This window comes from Brachyistius frenatus, unplaced genomic scaffold (genome assembly GCF_029030835.1).
Source record: "Brachyistius frenatus isolate BFR_SWC_R1_liver_20210118 unplaced genomic scaffold, ASM2903083v1 Contig_307, whole genome shotgun sequence".
Taxonomy (NCBI): domain Eukaryota; kingdom Metazoa; phylum Chordata; class Actinopteri; family Embiotocidae; genus Brachyistius; species Brachyistius frenatus.
The window spans coordinates 159259-179088 of record NW_027210906.1 but is presented as its reverse complement, the minus strand read 5'-3'; the positions used below and the strand labels follow the sequence as shown (position 1 = coordinate 179088).

The 19830-nt window shown below is 41.2% G+C and overlaps 1 protein-coding gene across 1 annotated transcript in view; it reads right to left on the bottom strand.

Moving 5' to 3' along the window:
* nbas (NBAS subunit of NRZ tethering complex) overlaps nt 1-19830 on the bottom strand; it is a 153597-nt gene that overhangs the window by 77535 nt on the left and 56232 nt on the right. Inside the window, exons 30-39 of the mRNA XM_069722866.1 lie at nt 19491-19568; nt 19206-19360; nt 14889-15001; nt 12362-12475; nt 8843-8956; nt 6098-6255; nt 5003-5086; nt 2515-2691; nt 1778-1891; nt 466-589 (exon numbers count right to left, since the gene is read on the bottom strand). Of these exons, the coding sequence (XP_069578967.1) occupies nt 466-589; nt 1778-1891; nt 2515-2691; nt 5003-5086; nt 6098-6255; nt 8843-8956; nt 12362-12475; nt 14889-15001; nt 19206-19360; nt 19491-19568 (1231 nt within the window). The remainder of the gene's footprint in view (nt 1-465; nt 590-1777; nt 1892-2514; nt 2692-5002; nt 5087-6097; nt 6256-8842; nt 8957-12361; nt 12476-14888; nt 15002-19205; nt 19361-19490; nt 19569-19830) is intronic.

The window sequence follows — 19830 nt, the reverse complement described above, 5'->3', positions numbered from 1 at the left end:
GGTTAGAGCTAATTATATATATATTAAAAAAAAATCAATCAAACATTTTGAGTTTTCCATTTACAGGAAGTATCTCCAGAATAAACTATGCTGCAAAAAGAAAGAAAAATCTAAAATATCAACAATCAAGATTTTATGATTTGAATAAGACTGGAAAGGCTTAAAAAGTAAGAGAGTTCAGATATCGATCAGTCCATGGTTAGACAAATTGTCTCTAATTAGAGATAATTTAGCACTGTGGCTACTCTCCCTGGAAGTGGATACCCAGTTAAAATGCAGAACGCTTAATTAAGTTTAAAAAAAAAAAGAAAAGAAAAGAAATACCCACAAAAACCGCTAAAGGCTTAAAGGAACCTCTATCTCTATATACGAGTTTCCATATATGAATACTGGTGCGTGGCCATTGAGGAAGCCATCGCAGCCTTTAAAGATCCCACAGAATGTAGGCTCTTTCTGCATGCTTACCTTCTGTAGCAGGAAACAGAGTTTCTCCTTCAGTCTTGGCCTCAGCCAGCTTCCCGGTCCTCAGCAAGACCTCGGCAAAGTTTTCCTGAGGTACCTCTTTGTAGGATGAATACACATCTTGGCTCTAAAAGACAGAACGGAGAAGATGAAGTGGTGAAGCACTTATCATTATTATTATACTTAGGAAATCCCCCGAGAAGGGATAGTGGATCAGAACAACACAGGGAGATGTGATTAAGATGGATGAGCATCTTCATTCCCGAGGAGCCCGACAGACGAGAGATGGAGTAAACAAATGAACTTCGGAGCTAAACAAAGCTTTTCTACATCGGGGCCTTTTGATAAGTCGTTTATAAGATTTATAGGAGATATTGCTCAAGTGTCTGAAGGTGATCAATGAAGGTGCTGCTCTTGCCGGCCTATCGCTTTACCGCACAATGTTTTCTGTCTATCTTCACCGCTCTCTCTCTATCCATCTTTCGGTCTTGTTGCATTTCTCTCTCTTTCCCTCTCAATCAGCCGCCCCAGCCCACCCCTCCCACTTCCTTCATTGCAACTGTTAAGGTAAAAACCTAATCCCATTGATCAGCCCGGCTCATAGACAGATGGACGTGGCGAGCAATTATTGGTGGATGGATGATGGAAGATGGATGAACGCTGGATATGGAGCGGAGGAAAGGATTTGGAGAGGCCTATTAAAATGTCATGAGAGGAGATGTATCGGCCTTCTCTGTTTCCCCCACGCGTCCACTCTTTTAGCCATCCATATGATTTGTGTCTCTGAGTAAAAAGCCCAGTCATAGCCACAGGCAGCCATTCTCCAGGTATAAAGGTCAAACTACTCCTTTTCTTACTTTTGGTCTTTTCTACTCCCATAACTCCTTCGGTCGACATTCTTTTCTTTTGGATCATTTTAATATTCATCTCTCCCCTCCATATAATACAAACAGCACATCTACTATTTGTGGTTGTTTTTTTTACCAATCTATTTTTGCTCGCTAGAATACCATTAGTCTTAAATGTATCCTTATTTTTCTGTACTGTTAGTCCTTCCAAAGTGCTTTTGGCTTTAAAATTACTTCTGAAGTAGTCTGAAATCAATAGTAATTGTCTCAACACAATTTTTTTAAGCAATTTATTAGTCATAAAGAAAACCAAATCTAATAAATGCCCCAAATCATAAGCTTACTCAGGCATTTTTGTTGTAATTTAAGAAGATGGCCTGAGGTGGGGGCAAAAAAATGGAGAAATAAGGACAATAGGAATGTACAAAATAATGAACCATGAGACACACTGGTTTTAAGCCACTCACCGTGTCTATGTAGGGATCCTCAATGAGTTCCTGATAAAAGGGGCTACAGCCTTGACGCTCCAAGTTGGAGTTCTCACACGCCCCTTCCTGGCTAGAGGCTCCCGCACCGTGACCCTGAGGAGCCATCAAAACATCATTAAACTTTCACACTCTACCCAAAGTACTGTCATCTCTCTCTGTCCCACAGCTGACATCTAACTCTTTCTTTAGAAACTTGCGACCACGAGGACCCCCACCCCCCCCCCCCCCCCCCCCACACACACACACACCCCTCCCAATTGCTGCTGAGACCAGAGATGCCATCAATCTACAACCCGGCGACCACCGAGCCACTCCAAGCCCTCCGGCAACCGCCAGATATTGAAATATTCAACAGGAGGGCCAATTAATTATGCAAGAGATGAGCTCTTGATTGGTTGTTTTTGGAAGAAGTCTGAAATCTGCACGCCGGGGCCTGTGAAATATGGGAGCATGGACAGACTGTCTTTTCGCACGCACACAGCGCAGCCCAGGAGACAATGGAGTTAAAAACAAACAAAGTGTGTACATCCATCATCACTGCTTTGTTATTATTGGTTGCTTGATCATGCCGTTTCAATTTTGATGTTTACTCATCCATAAATACAATACATGTCAATACAACACATGTTTATTAGTTCATTCATTAGGAATGTAATTAGAAAACTGTCTTCATCTTTACTACAGATCACATGAATCAAAAACAAGACAGTCCTTACGTGTAGCGGCCGCAGGTAGTTGAGTGAGTCCTTCCACCAGCGGTGGTCGCTGACTGCAGTCAGCACAGCCTTGGTGGTCAGTCCTGTGGTGGTCAACACTTCTATGGTCTTAGCTGTAGTCCTGTGCAGCAGGTCCCCCGCTGTCCCAACAGGCGAGCCCACAGTGACTGCAGGAGGCTGGGGTCAAACGAAGACAGGACGGACCCAAAAAATAAAAAATGAAAGCCACGTTCCTTTCAGCAGTCAGAGCCACTGTTAAATCATCCGGCATCATGCTACAGGAGTCTCTAAACACTTCATTCTTGCAAATGAAAACGTAGCATCAGAGCATTGCTACATCTCTACTGGTACATTAGACCAAAGGACAAATTTGGAGGTGAAGACTCTTGAGTATCAGTGTAGTATTAGACATGGTTGTGTTCGGTTTCTTATGAGCTGCTTTAGAGGTGCACTTCAATAAGCGCAGGGCTCAGTGTGTGTCGGATTATTAGTAGCAGTGCAGAGGGGGATTTACAATGTGCACTGTTCAGGCAGCACACAGCCCTCCTGTTTGAGAGACAGGGAGTGTGTGCTTGTGCAGAAAATCACAAATTCACACAGGCAAAGGACACTTTAAATTGGTGTGGGGCAAATTCATTATAAAAAAGGAGCATTTCTGGGGTTTCTCGAACTTTGGCGACTGGGACTGAATTAAATATTTTTATTCAGTGATTCTTTCTTTGACCCAAACACCTTGAAAACACAACATTTTCTTTCTTAACGGTAAAGTTCTACATTTTGGCCTGCTGCTTTAGGGCATAGAGTTTGATGAGAAGATCCACACTAAACTAACATCTGTCTGTAAACGAGGGTGCAGACAGCTAACAGTTAGCTTAGTTTATAGCACAACGACTGGAAACAAAAAGCTTGGCTGTGACCAGCAATAACAAGGACTGGCTAAACATTTCTAAAGCTTTCGAAAACCAAAAGTATTTCACGGGGGCTCTGCTGTGCCGGACTCTTTCTTGGCTCCAAGCAGCATCTTCATGGAAACTCCACTTGTTCTCTGGCAACAGCTCCCAAGGCGAGAGGTACAGTTTGGCTTATAGCCCACCGTAAACAGCCAATTGTCATTTTTACATATCAGTTTTTGTACAGATTAAACAAACAAGATATAATTTATAAATTTGTGAGCTTCAGAGATGGATATGGGTGGATTTTGTTACGGACAAAAGCCAGACAAGCTTAAGTTTTTGTGCTGCGCTGAGCTAACCTGCTGCTGGCTGCAGGTTCACATTCAAAGGTTTACTGTGGAGGATCTACAGTGGGGGGGGATTGACTGGCTAAAAACTAATATAACATTCATAATTACACTTGAAACTTGGCTCTAGAATTAGCACTTAATATCTACATCGGGAGCGGGTCTTCTTCAAGGAGCCCGCCATGTTTCTAAGGTAGCCCAGAAGAAACAAACCAAACACCGGCTCCAAAGAGGGCCTCTTGCATTTTTTTACAAGTTTCACAGCCACCATAGATTATCTTACACGCTAGGAAGGGTGGATGAGGATAGTGTTCAGTTGGTTGCAATCCGCATCCTCGCCACTAGATGCCACTAAATCCTACACACTGCTCCTTTAGGTCAATGACATCATAGTGGTGTTGATCTTCTCAACCAACTCTTTGCCAGAAAGCAAATGAGTATTTCTCCACATCAGTTATACTTCTAAAGCAAAGCAGGATACTTAAACCAACTTTAAAGCCGAATCAATATTTGCCTATATTGTTCAGCCTTTTTGAGAAAAATGAGAACTGAAAGAGCAATAAAGATATTGCTTCACAAAAACATATTTTTCATCTATAAATTCAAAAAGAAAAAATATATATATATATAAATTAATGGTGCATTGTAGTGTGAATAGCATTCTTGGAGTGTTTTTAAAAGCACACCACCTAATTCCATGGTATAATAGTTACTGCACTATTGAAAATGATTTTAAAACCACATTTAGAGGGCTAGTGGGCTGCAGCCAAATCGTTTAGTGCCTTTCATCAATACTTTATTTGTCAGGGGATTGAGGGTCAGGGAATGAAAGAAACTAAACACATACTCAAGAAGTTTGTTAAAAACACACACTAATCCAAAGTGCGGACACACACACATCTAGAAGGCTTAAATATACACGAGTGAGAAGCACTGACATCAATACAACAATAAAAATGACAACAGACAGCTTCAAATGAGCACCCATCCACACACAAAGGGGATGCAATGCAAGTCATGAAACATTAACACCCACTCAAGGCATCATAAAGCTGGCGGTGCTGAAGGGGAGGAGAATAGGAGGCATAAATAAACCAAGGGAGCTGAGCAACCTTAACACTAGATTTACACCTCATCAAATATGGAGTAGCAGGAAAACACACAACCTGAACAGAACAGGAAAACACCCACACACAGGGATAGTGGAGCAGACAGCTCAGACAAATGGAGACGGACACAGACACAAACCTTTAGAGAGTCTGTCTCATCAACCTCTCGACCACTCGCAGTGGTAATGGGCTCCATTTGATAGTTTACAGCCTGGTACAACACCTATAGGACCGAAGGAGGTAAAAATGTGTTATTTTACTATAAAGCCTGTTGTTTCAGTCGAGCAATCTGATTGGATAGAAGGAGAGATTGAATTGAGGTGACTGTTGAATTCACTGAAAGGTAAAAAGCAGAATGATGAGAGGAGGACGTTTTCACTGTGTTACTTGAAAGAATTTGTGTTACTTTCATGTTGGCCACTTTGTTACATGTCATAAATTTGAGTATAAGAAGGCAAGCAGACGACTGCACAAAAAGCCGACAAACGTTTTTCGATTAAACAAAACAAAAGCAACCATTTTTTTTTTCTCACAGGCTTCACATGACTGAGCTTTGAGAAGTTCAATCAAATAGTGATGTCCTCTACTCAGATTGTTTCATCTGAGTACATTTTAGAAGAAAAACTTTCTGGCAAAAATTGGTCTTAGAAAATATCTTGTGATCCCTCAAATTTATCTTAAAAGGGTTCAACTCCCAGGGATGGGAATAAGTTTTCTACAGCAGGTCGAAGAAGGTAGTCCAGAATCCCAGTGTTACTCTTTGATAAAATGTAGATGTTAGACTTTGTCCGAGTATCTGGCATTGCTCAGTCAATATCTGTCTTCAGTAAGGCAAGACCAGTTCATTCATATAACACCATGCAGACACAAGACAAGTCAAGGTGCTTTACAGAGGCATAGAAATATATTAAAATAATATATTAAGAAGGGGCATTGTCACATGAAATGTCGTTCACAAGTTCTTTATGAAAATAGTTACTTTGCTTTTACTGACTGGTCTACCTGTTTTGTCAAAGTCTATATTTTATTGGCAAACACATTTTTTTTTTTTTTTATCTCAATTCTTGTGCGTTTAGGATTGTTTGTGCTGTGCTAAGCTAAAGCTTAAAATCCACAAATTGTTTTCATTTTAGATACAAACCATTGATTAAAAAAAAATTCTAGCCACAGCTGAACACGCAAAATACCAAACAATCAATGCTGTTTTCTAAAAAGCTCTCTCTGTTGGTCTAACCTGGGTTTGCAGATCACTGGAAGCGGCCAGCAAGCCGTGGATGTTGTCGGGGGGACAGTGCGTGAGAGAGAAGGCTAACAGCTCTTGCCGGGCCCCCAGGTTTCCGTAACCCTCACACTGCCCGAGCAGACTGCACACATCCCACGCCAGGCTGTAACCTGAAGAGGGAAACAAGAAGAGGAAGCAAAGGGAAGTCAGGGTTTTAAATCTGTGTCCATCCATCTCTAATCTACTCTGAATCCTGTAAAACAGGCGATCAACACACAAAATCATAGTATTAAACCTATGAATATACAAACCATAAATACAAAGGATAAAATTCTGAGATATAACAAGACAATAAAAAAAGTGTAACCTTCCAAGCTCTTGGGATATTACTTCATATTAAGTCTGAAACACATTTCCCCTTGAAGAAAATATCTGCCTGACACATTGTAATAACTGTGCTACATTTGCTGCAGCTTCATCACAGTCAGAAACCAACACACTGCCTTGACTTCATTCTTACAAACAGATTCAATTATTCGCAGTGTTCACAGACACAGAACACTGTTGCTTATCTGATTACACCTTCCCTGTCTTCCAGACACCTTTTTCTCATCTGCAGCATCTCCCATTACTCAGGATGGTGGAGAGACTCACTGAAATTATTTTTGCTTAGATTTTTCTGTGGCGCAACATAAAACCGGGGTCATACAAAATACCACTTGTCACAGTGACCACATTTTAAAGCCATTCACAGAAATACTGACAGTCTAGATTATAGTCCTCATTATTGTTTTTTTGTGCCCGAACAGACACTAAAATCACTGTACATCACTTTTGGCTTTTCGAGGAAGGATGCAAAAAGCCAAAAGCGAGTATTTCTCAATTGTTTCGAACCATAAATCAAACACCAAAGGAACAGAAGCATACTGAAGCCACAGGGCAAGTTCTAATTATAGAACACGTGAAGAAACACCTGTGTGGTTACCACAAACTCTGATAATCTGCCGTAACAGTGAGATGTTCACTTCAATTACAGTTGGAAGAAACCACTGACGTGTTTTCTAATGCCACAGTCTCAGTATATTTCTGTTATTCTGTACATTGTGCTGGTTTCAAGGAATGCATAGACCACAATCCGTTATCCCATTCTGACAACCAGAGTCTTTTCCATTTGATCCAAATGATTGGTTTAGAAAATTACAGCTATATTGGGAATGAGCTAAATGGAGTAGTTCAACATTTTAAGAAATATGTTTGTTATATGTCTGTTTGTTAAAATAATATGTTTGTGTCATAATGTTTATATCATTTTTGTTATAATACGTCTATTTGCATATTCCCAGAAGTTATGAGGTAGTTGATGCTGCTCTTGTGTCTGTGCACTAACTGTAGTGTCTGAGTTAGAGCCAGGTTTATCTCAGCTAAGCATTAGGACTAGAAACTGTTGACATCTGCAAGTCTGGCTGTGTTTACATTTCAAAAGCATAACTACAAATACCTTAGAAAATCATTAATTTAAACGTTTTATTGCAGAAATAGTCAGACCGCCCATATCTAACAAAGAGCAAAACATAGTGTGTAACATTCTGACTCGGGTAAAGAACTGATGTCAGTACAGACCTCTGTTAACATTCAAACAATTTGGCAGTTAATAAAAGTGCATGTGAAGAGTTTCCCTCATGTGTGTTCCAAATTATCATGCAGATGACATTTTTGTATATTTTTCCAAACAGACACAACAGATCTTTGAATATTTTGAAAAGAAAATTCATTGTTCCACGTCATTTTGTAAAATGTAGTTTTAAAGCATTCAAAAAATAATAATAAAAAATAACTATATTTACAAATCTACAGATTAAGCTACCTGTTCATATATGAGCCCTTCTTTGATATCACTTTAACCACTCTCATGGGGCTGCTAAGGGAACCTACGATCACATTTCCCAATACTTCAGCCCAAATTATCACTCTGTCACCTTGCTACAAACAGTCTTATTGATCAAAGGTAGTCGTTGATGAACCACCCTCTGGACCACTAGCTGTAGCACAGCATTCATTATTGAACAAAACGATTTAAAGATTAGTCCTCAAGTATTTCTAAACCCACAGCAAACATTTTTTTTTTTTTTTATTTTTAGCTTTGCTAAAGGGTCGCTAAAATGCACCTACATGCACAACTGCCATGCTCTGGAGGATCGTGCATCAAGAAGATTTTTCTCGGTGCTCCAGCAGGCTCAAAATACATGTATTATGCTCATCAGTGACTTTTTATAGTTTCCCTTTAAGTCATCTGTCTGATGGAAAGTTTGCTAAATGAGCCTATATCTGTTCGAATTAGTAGCCTGAATCTTTTCATAGTTCAACGATCTCCCTTCAGTTTTTTCTGAAATGTTAATAGATGCCATTCCTCTTTCAAGTTATTCCACGATTTCACTCTTAGTTAATCTTTAGGAAGCTCTTTCTTCCTCCCCATATAAAATGAGAACTGTGTCTAACTTAAAAATATGGAACAGCCTTGTTAAGTGGGTTTCCTTTTAATTAAGATCACCTAGAAAACTAATTAACACCCCAGGAAGACACCAGTTATCGAGAGAGGCAAAACCTTTCACTGAGAAAATAAATGTTCATTTGACTAAAATCCTACAGATGTGTCACATGCGTATAACTTTGGAATACCGTGTTGTTTCTCTACAGCCTGCAGTGCACTTTGTGTTGCCTCTCATCAGCTGCCTCACTGTGTGACGTTTCACTACATACCTGCAGCCATGAGGTCCTGACAGTGGATGTAAGAGGCCTTGAAGTCCAGATGCTGAAGAGCTTGCTCTGCCAGCAGGGTCAGTACTTGGCCTTTCCGCGTAGCCTCATCATCTCCTAGACACACAAACAGTAAGACATACATTTAAATCAGCACTGAGAGATGGAACACACTAAAGTCTTTCGATTTTTTTTTTTTCTTTTTTATCTTGGAGAAATGTCAACATGTCAAAGCTAAACAGCAAATCTTATAATCCTGCATATTACATACAACATCTGGTTTAATAAATCTAATTTAATCTCGGTGTGACTGCGCTCACGCATGGGCTCAAGGTTGGACTGCAGCGATGTCCACATATATTAGCGGCACCACACTCAGGGCTTGATACTACACATTAATTGATGTCTTAGGTTATTGCTGTGGCTGTTCATCTCAAACAGAGCATATCAAATATTTCAAAAGAAAGAACACCACGTTACTGTCTCACTAAACAGTAATAAATAAGAGCGGGATGTCTTGGTGGGATTGGATGTGGTGTTAACATTTGTGTGGCGGCTCAGGACAACCTTTGATCTCCGTGTAACCTCAATAAACAAAAAGGAGAGGACAGAGCGATCAAACGAGGCATGGGCAGAAACACAACGTCTGAACAAAGCTGTGCGCTGAAGATCAAAGAACGGACGTGGAAATGAAGGAATGCGATGGCGCTGGATTGGTCTTTGGTTGTGTGTGTGTCTGTGTTGTGTGAAGTGAATGACAGATAGAAATGCGGTGTTTGCTGCGAGGAGGAAAGAGGTGTTTGTCAAATATTTTCAGGTTGACTGGTGAAATGGCATCTTCAAACGCTGTCAAGACCTCAATACAGAGGAAAAAGTGTGTGTGTGTGTGTGTGTGTGTGTGTGTGTGTGTGTGTGTGTGTGTGTGTGTGTGTGTGTGTGTGTGTGTGTGTGTGTGTGTGTGTGTGTGTGTGTGTGTGTGTGTGTGTGTGTGTGTGTGTGTGTGTGTCAGCACACCTTCGTTCACCCTGTGTTCTTTGAGACCAAATGCTTTTTTATCAATACATTCCCTGGCATCGATTTCAAGCCAATTTAAATCAGACATATGGGAAATCCAATGGAAACCTCTCCTTGTCCTTGATGGGCCAATCAAAGGATGCGATGAAAAGGTGAGAAACACAAATAGAAAACATTCGAGAAATCAGCGTAGACGACGACAACACCTCCTCATGCTATTTTCTGGATGATCACAAGGAACTTGTCCAAGGCAGCATCATTTGGAACATTTGGAATATCATACTTATTGACTCATTGAGACAAAAAAAAAACATTTTTTGGTACCTCTACCCCATAAAACTAATGATATACAGAGCATTTCTGTGGAGGCAGGAACTAAACCCTAAGGGGTTTTAACCGGTACGCTGGTGATACCTGCATTAAATATTCACCACAGAGCCCTGGAGCTATGCACCCTTCAAAAGCCTCCCTCCTGCATTTATTTATTTAAAAATGTGTTTATTCCCCTTCTCATCTCCCTCTGCCTCTTTTTTCTTTATTTTTATTTTTTTGCTGGATCCACACAGCGAGAGCTTCCTGCTGACAGAATGTGAGCGGCACAGACACAGAAATGCCACAAGGCCAGTTAGCAGGTTTCCTTTGGCTGGTGGTGACAGGCCTCAGAGAGAGAAGACGGTGCCCCGAGTTCAAGAGACAGAGGACGGAAAGAGAGGGGAGCAAAGAGAGGCAGGCAGACGCCAGCTTATATTCCTGAAGAAAAAGAACGATAAACACGGAGATGGGTGGACGGGAAGACAGCGATGTTCATGCAGTTTTTAGGGAAGAAGAAAAAGGATGACATCTTTGTTGCAGTTTTTTTAGGAACATGGGGATCCCAGCATTCAATGTATGAAAACACTGTTTTTTTTTTGTTTGTTTTTTTACTTGAATTTAATGTATGAATTTAAAATCAACTTGCAAAAACTGCAGCCAGCATTTCACATTTTTTTTCTAACATTTTGAACTGTTTGCCTTGCTGATGAATGTGTTGCAGTGTTCACTGTGATACAGCCCAGCAGTTTGTAATGTCAAGTGGGAGATATGAAAGCTCACATAAAAACAAAAACAAAATCGAATGCCAAAGTAAGAAAATCCCTTTTGGAATTACCGCAAGAACACTGAGGTAAACAATTTTCCCCAGTCAGGAGTCTGAAAATATGATAACTTCTAAAGAAAGAGGATATGAGAGGATGGAAGGAGAGACTGAGGCAGACAGAAGAAAGACTTGAATCGATGGAGGGGAAGAGAGAGACTCCAGGAAGTTAAATCCGTTTACTGAAACTACAGTAGATTAAGCTTGTCGCAGGCTTCCCTGGAAAGTTTTAGAAGCATGTTGAGAGCCTCATGAGTAAGTAAAACTCTTTTTTATTTCATTTCATGTCAGCTTTCCCTCTGTATACTGTACATACTCAAATGCTCGATAACGCAAAGTAATTGCATTTAAATCTGTCCATTGGTCCAATCTCTAATGTGTCACTTGTGCATTCCTCCAAGACATTTGGTATCAAATAGCTAGCAGTTAAAAGTTTGTATGCTTTTAAAAAATAACTAAAATCCTCATTACAAAACCGTCAAATTAAGCTGAATCCCCCCCCCTACCATCACATGTCAGGCTTTAAAAGATGGATCAATACTTTAATCTGGGACATTTTCAAGCAGCATGAGGCAATAAAAAGACAGCTTCAAAGAGGCTGACTGGTGGGAGCAACAGACACAACAACCACACACTTTTTTACATGGAAAAGCTCACATAAACAACTTCAAACTCCAAATGTATTAGCTTAGAGGACGAGTGAGTGCATGGTGGGACTAAAATGGGGATAAAAGTGACCACAAAATGAAATCAACACCTCTTTGACACAGTCAGATGAACTTTAAAAAGGCTGACAATCCAAGGTTGCATCTATTATTGAGTTGCAAATATTGGCGTACGAACCTGATGGCTGAGCATTGACTCTGTCTTACTGTCAAAACACCATAATAAGTGAGTGCTGAAAAAAGGATCTGAGAGCACACAAAGTAATATTTCTTGGGAATGAAATTTAGTCCCTGTGTGTGTGTGTGTGTGTGTGTGTGTGTGTGTGTGTGTGTGTGTGTGTGTGTGTGTGTGTGTGTGTGTGTGTGTGTGTGTGTGTGTGTGTGTGTGTGTGTGTGTGTGTGTGTGTTTTATGGATTTTTGCTTGCGAGCTGCAACACCTCTCATGAAGATGAATTTCCCTCTTGTGAGAGAACTGTCAGCAAACTCGCGGAAAGTACCCATGCATGCTGGGGCACGTCTATGTAGGCGGTCTTCTCTCACTTCATCTCAGGAGCCATGTCAGAGAACTGCCACCAGAGCAGTCCTGCTGGGTTTTAAAATGATCATCAAAACACATTTTCTACATGATGAAGCTCAAAAAGGAAAGAGATGTGACGAGATGGGTTTGAGGGGTCAGATCGTGGCTGTGCGCGCGTCTGTCTCGCACGTACCTGACACCCGCAGGAGTGAGGCGAGACTGAGCAGGGTGGTGGACTGCTTGTAGGCTGTGAAGCAGTGGGTGATGCACTCCTCGATGAGAGACAGACGGTCTGATCGCAGTCGCACTGGAGGGAAGACAAAGAAGGCAGAGTGGACGGGTGTCACACTTGTTTTGCTAATTACCGTGTTCAATCTGGAACGAGTTACGGCTGATGATAAAGCGATAGGATGTTATGTACAGTGAATGATGATGATGATGCAACAGCTCTCATGATGTCAGTAACATAATATAAAGCTGTATAACTAAACAATAAACGTGTTTTGTTTTTGTGGTTTTTTTTTTACTGTATAATCTGGGAAAAGCTATCAAAAGCTACTTTGGTAGTTTAAAGAAAAATGTTAAAATTAAAAATGTCTGGATCCGTGTTTTCCCATGTGAGGATTTGCAACTTTTTCTAGTTTTTCATCATCATTTGACTGTTGGTCAAAACAAGACAGATTCCAACTTGGACTTGGGGGAACCCCAATGTTTTTTTTTCCTTTTTCTTTGCTAACATTTTACAGATCAAACAATTCAATTAAAACTTAAAATGGCAATTGTTAGTCACAACCCTTGAGGAAATAATCAACACGTACATTACAATCCAAATATGCATAAAAAATAAGGTCTATTAAAGATTCATGCACTGCAGCTGCCCTTGGCATATCGACCATCACATGTCAATGTCAATACAGCTTCTGTATACAGTTAATACTGGAGGGGATCTATGAAGCATCTATCAGAGCCTGGATTTGTTCAGTCAATTCTGTATAATTTTGCCAAACAAGATTTTGGCTTTGTTACCACTAATCCTTTAAAAAGTAAAAGTATCTGTTTTATAAATGTGCTGTTCAGCAATTTAATCAAAGTATTATTTTGCAGGTATAGTCTAGATAAGACTTAATGCATTTATCCTCCCAACAAATGTTAGATTCATAAACGGCAGAATGTCTTATTCTTACATTGTTATGCAGCATATGAGCATCACAGAGTTAAAACGTATTCATAATGTAAGTTCAAGATGCCGAAACTCCCATTTCTTCTCCAAACTTGCACTGAAAACTTAAGAAATGTTATGTTTAGAGGCTCGGCAGGCCTCCGTGCGTTCCCTGCACCCCGCTGAGGATCTTTATGGCTTGACATCACTTTGGGCAAAGCCTGGAGGGAATTCTGGGGAGGGTGGTTTTGTATGAAGCATCGCCTTAGGCTCTGTAGGAGGGCTGCTGGAGACAGCCTAAGACAGATTACCTATGCTCAAATCCTTCGACTTCATACGCGTGCATGTTTATCTGCGAGAGTGCGAAACTTACGGCAGCAAGAGCTTTTACTTTGTGAAAGTGAAAATAATGCGCTTCTTTACTGTGTGTACAGTGTCTGCGTGTCCTTGAGTCAGTGCAAATAAATAGTATGAGAGCACCGCAGGCAATACAAAGTCATGAAGACAGTCTAGCTGCAAGCACTAAAAATGGGCATTAGACAGTAATCACCGATACGAAATCCATATGTCACAAAACAGCAACAATTGGAGTTTTCCCTTTACTACGAATCTTTTTCATTCATTCGCTCTTACAATGTTCATTTCCACGCTTTTTTCCCCTCGCGGCTTCCTTCTTTCACTTTCTTCCTAAGCTCTCTCCTGTTTCGCTTTATAAGTGGGCAGTGAAAAAATAATGCGAACAGAGTGCAAGGAAGAGTGGAGACAAAGGAATGAGAGTTAGGGGGCAAGAAAAAAGACCAAAAACAAGAGGGACAGGGAGTGAGGGATGGCAGTTTATGGCTCTCTCTGTCACAGTGGTTTTTATGGTGGCAGTTCAGTTTGATGAGGGCAAAGGGGGGAGAGAGCAGGGGCCTGGGGGCAAACAACAGCTTGGTGCAGAGGTGAGACGATGAGGGGCCAAGCTGGTTCATTCTGGCTCCACAGTTTCCTTTAAAAGAGAGGCCATGCCTGGAAAACCGCTGCAGTCGGTTCGTTCTTTTCGTTCAGAAAAGAACAAAAGAAAGAACGTGGAGGTGAATACAGATTGGTCAGCTTTACAGCTGGAGCAGAAATATAAAAAAGGACATGTCTGCATCTCTGTCTGTGTGTGTGTGTGTGTGTGTGTGTGTGTGTGTGTGTGTGTGTGTGTGTGTGTGTGTGTGTGTGTGCGCGTGCGTGCGTGCGTGTGCGTGCGTAGGAGAGCACACGCGTACATACCAAACACTTCAATCCTAATTAGTCCATCAGGCAGATGTTGTTTGCTCAACAGTTGATCCATAAATAACCATATATTTAGATATAGTGGCAAGAAGATGTGACATATGGAGGGATGGAACAACTGACAGCAGAGAGAGAGAGACAGGCCGGGTGTTGTACAGGGGGAGGGAAGGTGGGGAGACGTGTCCCTGCATGTCAGACTTTAAGAACACGACAAGGCTGACAGCTCGATAAATACAAGCACATTTTTATAATTCAAAATATTTGCTTTTCTTCCAAGATAGATATGCATGTTTTGTTTTACCTTGCAGTGGCAGGATGCTGACGCTGAAATCTTCCAGCTGGCTGAGGGCATTGATGAGGTCCAATTCCTCCTGGATGGCCGGAGGACAGTCTGTGATCAGCTGGAGACAGGCCCTGATGAAGATAACAACCAGATGAAACAGAAACATGTGACTAACAATCAGGTAACTTGCAGGCGATCAAGTAGTACCAAATGGTGACGTGCTCGCAGCAGTGGGAAACAATAATCCTCATGAGTAATTATTTCAAGCTAAGTCGCTTAATCAACATGTCAACCAGTGGTAGGCATGCTACTGCAATTTCAATTTAGACCTAAAACTTGAATAGAGGGCTCATCAAACTTTGAGTCAAGTTTTAGGGAAACAGAAAGAAGTCACATGCAGCCAAATCCCGGCAAGAAGGAGTGTGGAGCTACTATTGTGTTGTTGCTAGAGAGAAACTCATGCATTTCTTAACAAGCTCTGTGCAGCAGTGTTTTAATGTTAGAGGACCCAAATTGCCATAGCACGACAGTTCAGATTGTTTACGTCAAGTGTCTTTCTTCAGACGCCTCAGAACGTCACAGTGAACTCGGTGTTGACAGTCCGACCCTGAGGGATAAATTCATGATGCACAACCCCACGAATGTCAAAGAAAACCTCCAGCATTCTCTTGGTTGCGCTCTTGGGAAGTCAAGTTCTGCCCCTCTTGAGACATTTCTCAATTGCTGTAGGCTTTCTAAATCATTTTAAGGGTCGTTGTGGCTGATTTCCTGAGTTTGTCACAAAATTTGATGTGCGCTCTCTGCTCAAGTCCGTGGTGAAGTCGCAAATGCACATGGACCACTGCTCACAAAAACACATGGAACTCGGGTACTGAATACTTGCTCTTCAGCTCTGTACATATCACTGTGCTGCGCTCTGTTGGCACGCAACAAGAACGGTCTTGGAACTTTTTGATCGCACCTTTATCGGTCCCAGAAGGAACCAATCAAATTACTTTTGGAAAACTCAAAGAGGAACTCTGAATATTAGCAAAAGACTGGCTCTGGAGATCTGTAAACATTGAAAAAAATATACAGGAAAGGGGAAATGAATTGTACATTGTAGGAGTGCAGTTTAAATATGCCTCTGTTGTGTGTGAGCAGAAGCAGGAGTCACCTTCTGTGCATTTAATCTAACAGTATTGCAGAAAAAGCTTGTAAAGCAGCAGCGGCAGAATTAGTTGCCTCGCAGATTGAGTGGGAAGGACGAAATGGGTTTTACTTATTCTGGTACGTATTTCAAAGTTGTAGCAAAAAGTGATTATTAAGCCGGAAGTTTGTCGAGTTTGAACATTGTGATCAAAAAACACAACGAGACTTCTCCAATGGATTTATTTACAAAGTCTAGACTAATTTGACGGATCTACAACAGGGGAGTTTTCTCTTGCAGTACAATCCACACTCATTACCCTTAATAGGATTATGTGGCACATCAATTTGCATACGTAACAGTAGACTGAATGTGTGTGTGCGTGTGCCGGTTTGAAATGGGAGTATATTTAAAGCAAAGCAAAATCCAGCAGCGTCTGAAAACGAAGAAAATGATTAATTTACAAATAACATAAATCCCAGATAAAACAACAGCTTAGAAAGGAGTTCTGACGTCGGTGTCGGTTGAGTTGAGAGGAGGGAACTTGTCCTTGGGATACGTCTTCAATGAAGAAACAGAAACACACACACACACACACACACAGACCCACAGTTGTCTTTGACCCTCGCAGTGAGTAAACAAAGACAACAGATAGGAGAATACGTGCCTCATAATCCCCGTCAGTATAATGATAGAAAACCCAAAGCACACATCTTAACAACAGCAAAACTCCACATTGTAAAGTAGACTACACACACACTCTCTGCAAAACACTCCACGCAGCTTGCCACTCTTTGAGCATGGCTGGTGTTCTTGCCAGGAACAAGAGGTTTGTCCTGGCAAGGATGAGAGCAGAGGAAAGGGCTGTGGATGGGCGAATGAGAGACAGAAAGAGGGCATGCTGATTATGTACTCATGCTGTGAAATATCTGCAGGCCTGTGTGTGTGTGTGTGTGTGTGTGTGTGTGTGTGTGTGTGTGTGTGTGTGTGTGTGTGTGTGTGTGTGTGTGTGTGTGTGTGTGTGTGTGTGTGTGTGTGTGTGTGTGTGTGTGTGTGTGTGTGTGTGTGTGTGATTGGAGACAGCCTCAGAAAAGACGATGGCGAAATAAATTCTGCTTCAAGAGTCATGATGAGCTTTGCAGCATGTGATTTGCAGATTAACTGCTTTGTGTCAAACCAACACACGAGAGCAAAAGTTAACATTTGTACAGCAGTTATCAATGGACCACAGAGTCAGAGACCTACCCCTCTTACCCATCTTACCCCTCCTACCCCTCTTCACCCCTCTTTACCCCTCTTACGACTGAACCATGCTGTGCACCAGCAGATCCAACAGCAGCAGACTGACGCAATCATCCTCTTTTTTTCTTTTTCTGTGTCATTTCCAGGACGATTTCTCTCCTACTTATACAAAATCTTGTGAGATAAGCTTTCTCAAATACAAGAGAAACAACCAGCAGCAAAATGAATCATCACTTTTGGGCCTATTTCTGATGTCTTTCATTCTTTTACTTTGGTTTTGTTTATGCATGATGGTTTTTGAAATGTGTCCTTCTCACCACGACATTTTGGCAGCTTTTACCTCTATCAACACAACAACGGAAAGCAAGTTGTTGAAACTGGCAAGGATTAAATGTCAACAGTAGAAAAAACATAAATTGACGCAAAAACGTAACTTTTACTGGATTAACTAAAGCAAATAGGAATGTCTGTGACAATAAAACATATTTGGCATGTTAAATTGACCTTGTCCTATATACTGTATATTGATAATGGCTCCATGGATGTAGGTCAAGCACCCTGGGACCAACTGGAAGCGAAAGCACCACAAGAAAACAAACCTAAACCTGCAGTACAATTTACACATTTTCGTTTAAAACCAAATTAATTAGCATTATCAAATAAAATGTATTAGCCTTTTTATGATGTTATAAAGTTGACATGGGGACCATTGTCGCAGATAGTTGCCTTGTTACACATCTAACATACAGCCTCACAGGGCAACATTAGCAGTCATTCGTAATTAAATACTTATCCTTCTTTCAGCACCTGACAGGTGTGGGACACATCAAGCTGATCAAACAGCATGATTAGCTGCACAGGTGTGCTTTGGACCGCTCACAATAAAAGGCCACTCTGATATGTGTAGTTTTATCTTGAAAATTATTTTGCAGTATTGGGCAAAATTTCATATATGGTTACACATATGTATTTTTTCTGGAGAGCGGGGGAGGAGCAAAGTCTCTTTGTGAGTGTTTCTGTGGATCACTAACAGTTGCATGGGATCCCCGTGTTATTTTAAGAGGAGTGTCTTTGTCCTTGTGTAAACTCGTGCCACTGACCACATCTGTTTCGGACACAGCAGGTGCAGCTTGTGTATTCGTCCGAGCGTATGTGTGTGTCATTGGTATTTAGTACACAGGATAAAATGTGTGTCTGTGGAGCAGTTATTTTGATCTAAAGGACACAGACAGCCAGTATGTATGGACTATTAATTTCATAGCAACGGGCACATGTTCACACACTAGCAAACCGACAAACGCACGCGCGCACACGCACGCACACACACACACACACACACACACACACACACACACACACACACACACACACACACACACACACACACACACACACACACACACACACAGACTGATGCACGCACTCAGTGGGAGTGTTACAATGGATGATGTTGTCCAAGTGTGTGGAGGGGGGCCTCTGTATTAGTTACTATAAATGAATGACGACCCAATTACTGTCCCAGTTCCCCACTAGGAACAGACGGTAAGGTTAGACACCCACCGGCCCCCCTCTGAGATCTGAAACCAGCACTGGACACACATAAACACACATTCAAATACTTTACTCAGTGTAAACTTTGTGTAACATGCATTAGGAGATTAAATAAAAGCAGACACCATTATTTTGTTCCTGGTCAGCCATATGAGCGCAAAAACATACATCAACCCACACAGAAATAAACAATTTGGCACACATCACATGCCAGAGTTTTGAAATTCTACCCAAAACTGTACATTTATAATATTACTGCATGTGTAATGTTTTTGTCTCCACTAAGCTGTTGCATATTAAATGTAAAGTCAGGTGTAAAATCAAAATTATTCCCATAAAGCAAAATGACCACTGAAAATATTCTAACCAGTCCTCTTAATTATGGAAATGCTCCTTCATGAATTGCTGCTCACCTGGCCAGGCCCATGCAGGGGTCCGTCAGTGCTGTGGAGGAGTTGAAGTACTCCCTGGCAGCAGCCAGCACTAACTCCACGCTGTTGTCATACACCACCTTCAGAGAGTAGCCTTTACCTCGGAAAGACAAGCTGACAGGAACATCCTGACTGACCTGGAGACATTAATAACAAAATGTAGAGATCAATGATATTTCCAAAAATCATTATGAGGGGTTTAATATTAGCAGAGCCCACTAGGCAGTGTGAGTGTGTCTCTGTGAAGGAGAGTTTTATTTAATATACCTTGGAGCAATGCATGAGCTGACCTGCCAGGCGGACGTTCTCCACACGGCTGGAGCACAGCAGGGACTCGACAAAGACCTGCAGTAGTCAGAGAAGAGAGGAAATATTATGCAGGAAGAGACGACTGAAAGTGTTGTAAAATTGTTTGATGAGCTGCATCCTAGAAATGCAATTTATTTCATATAAACTTTGAATTTAGAGGCTCTGGAGGCAGAAACATAGTCAAATGTGTAAGTTATCAGTTACCAAAGTGTCAAAGTTAAAGGTGTAAAACAGACTAAATATAACATTACAAACAGGTTTAATTTTAGTACAAGGCCTAATATTCCATGAATAATGT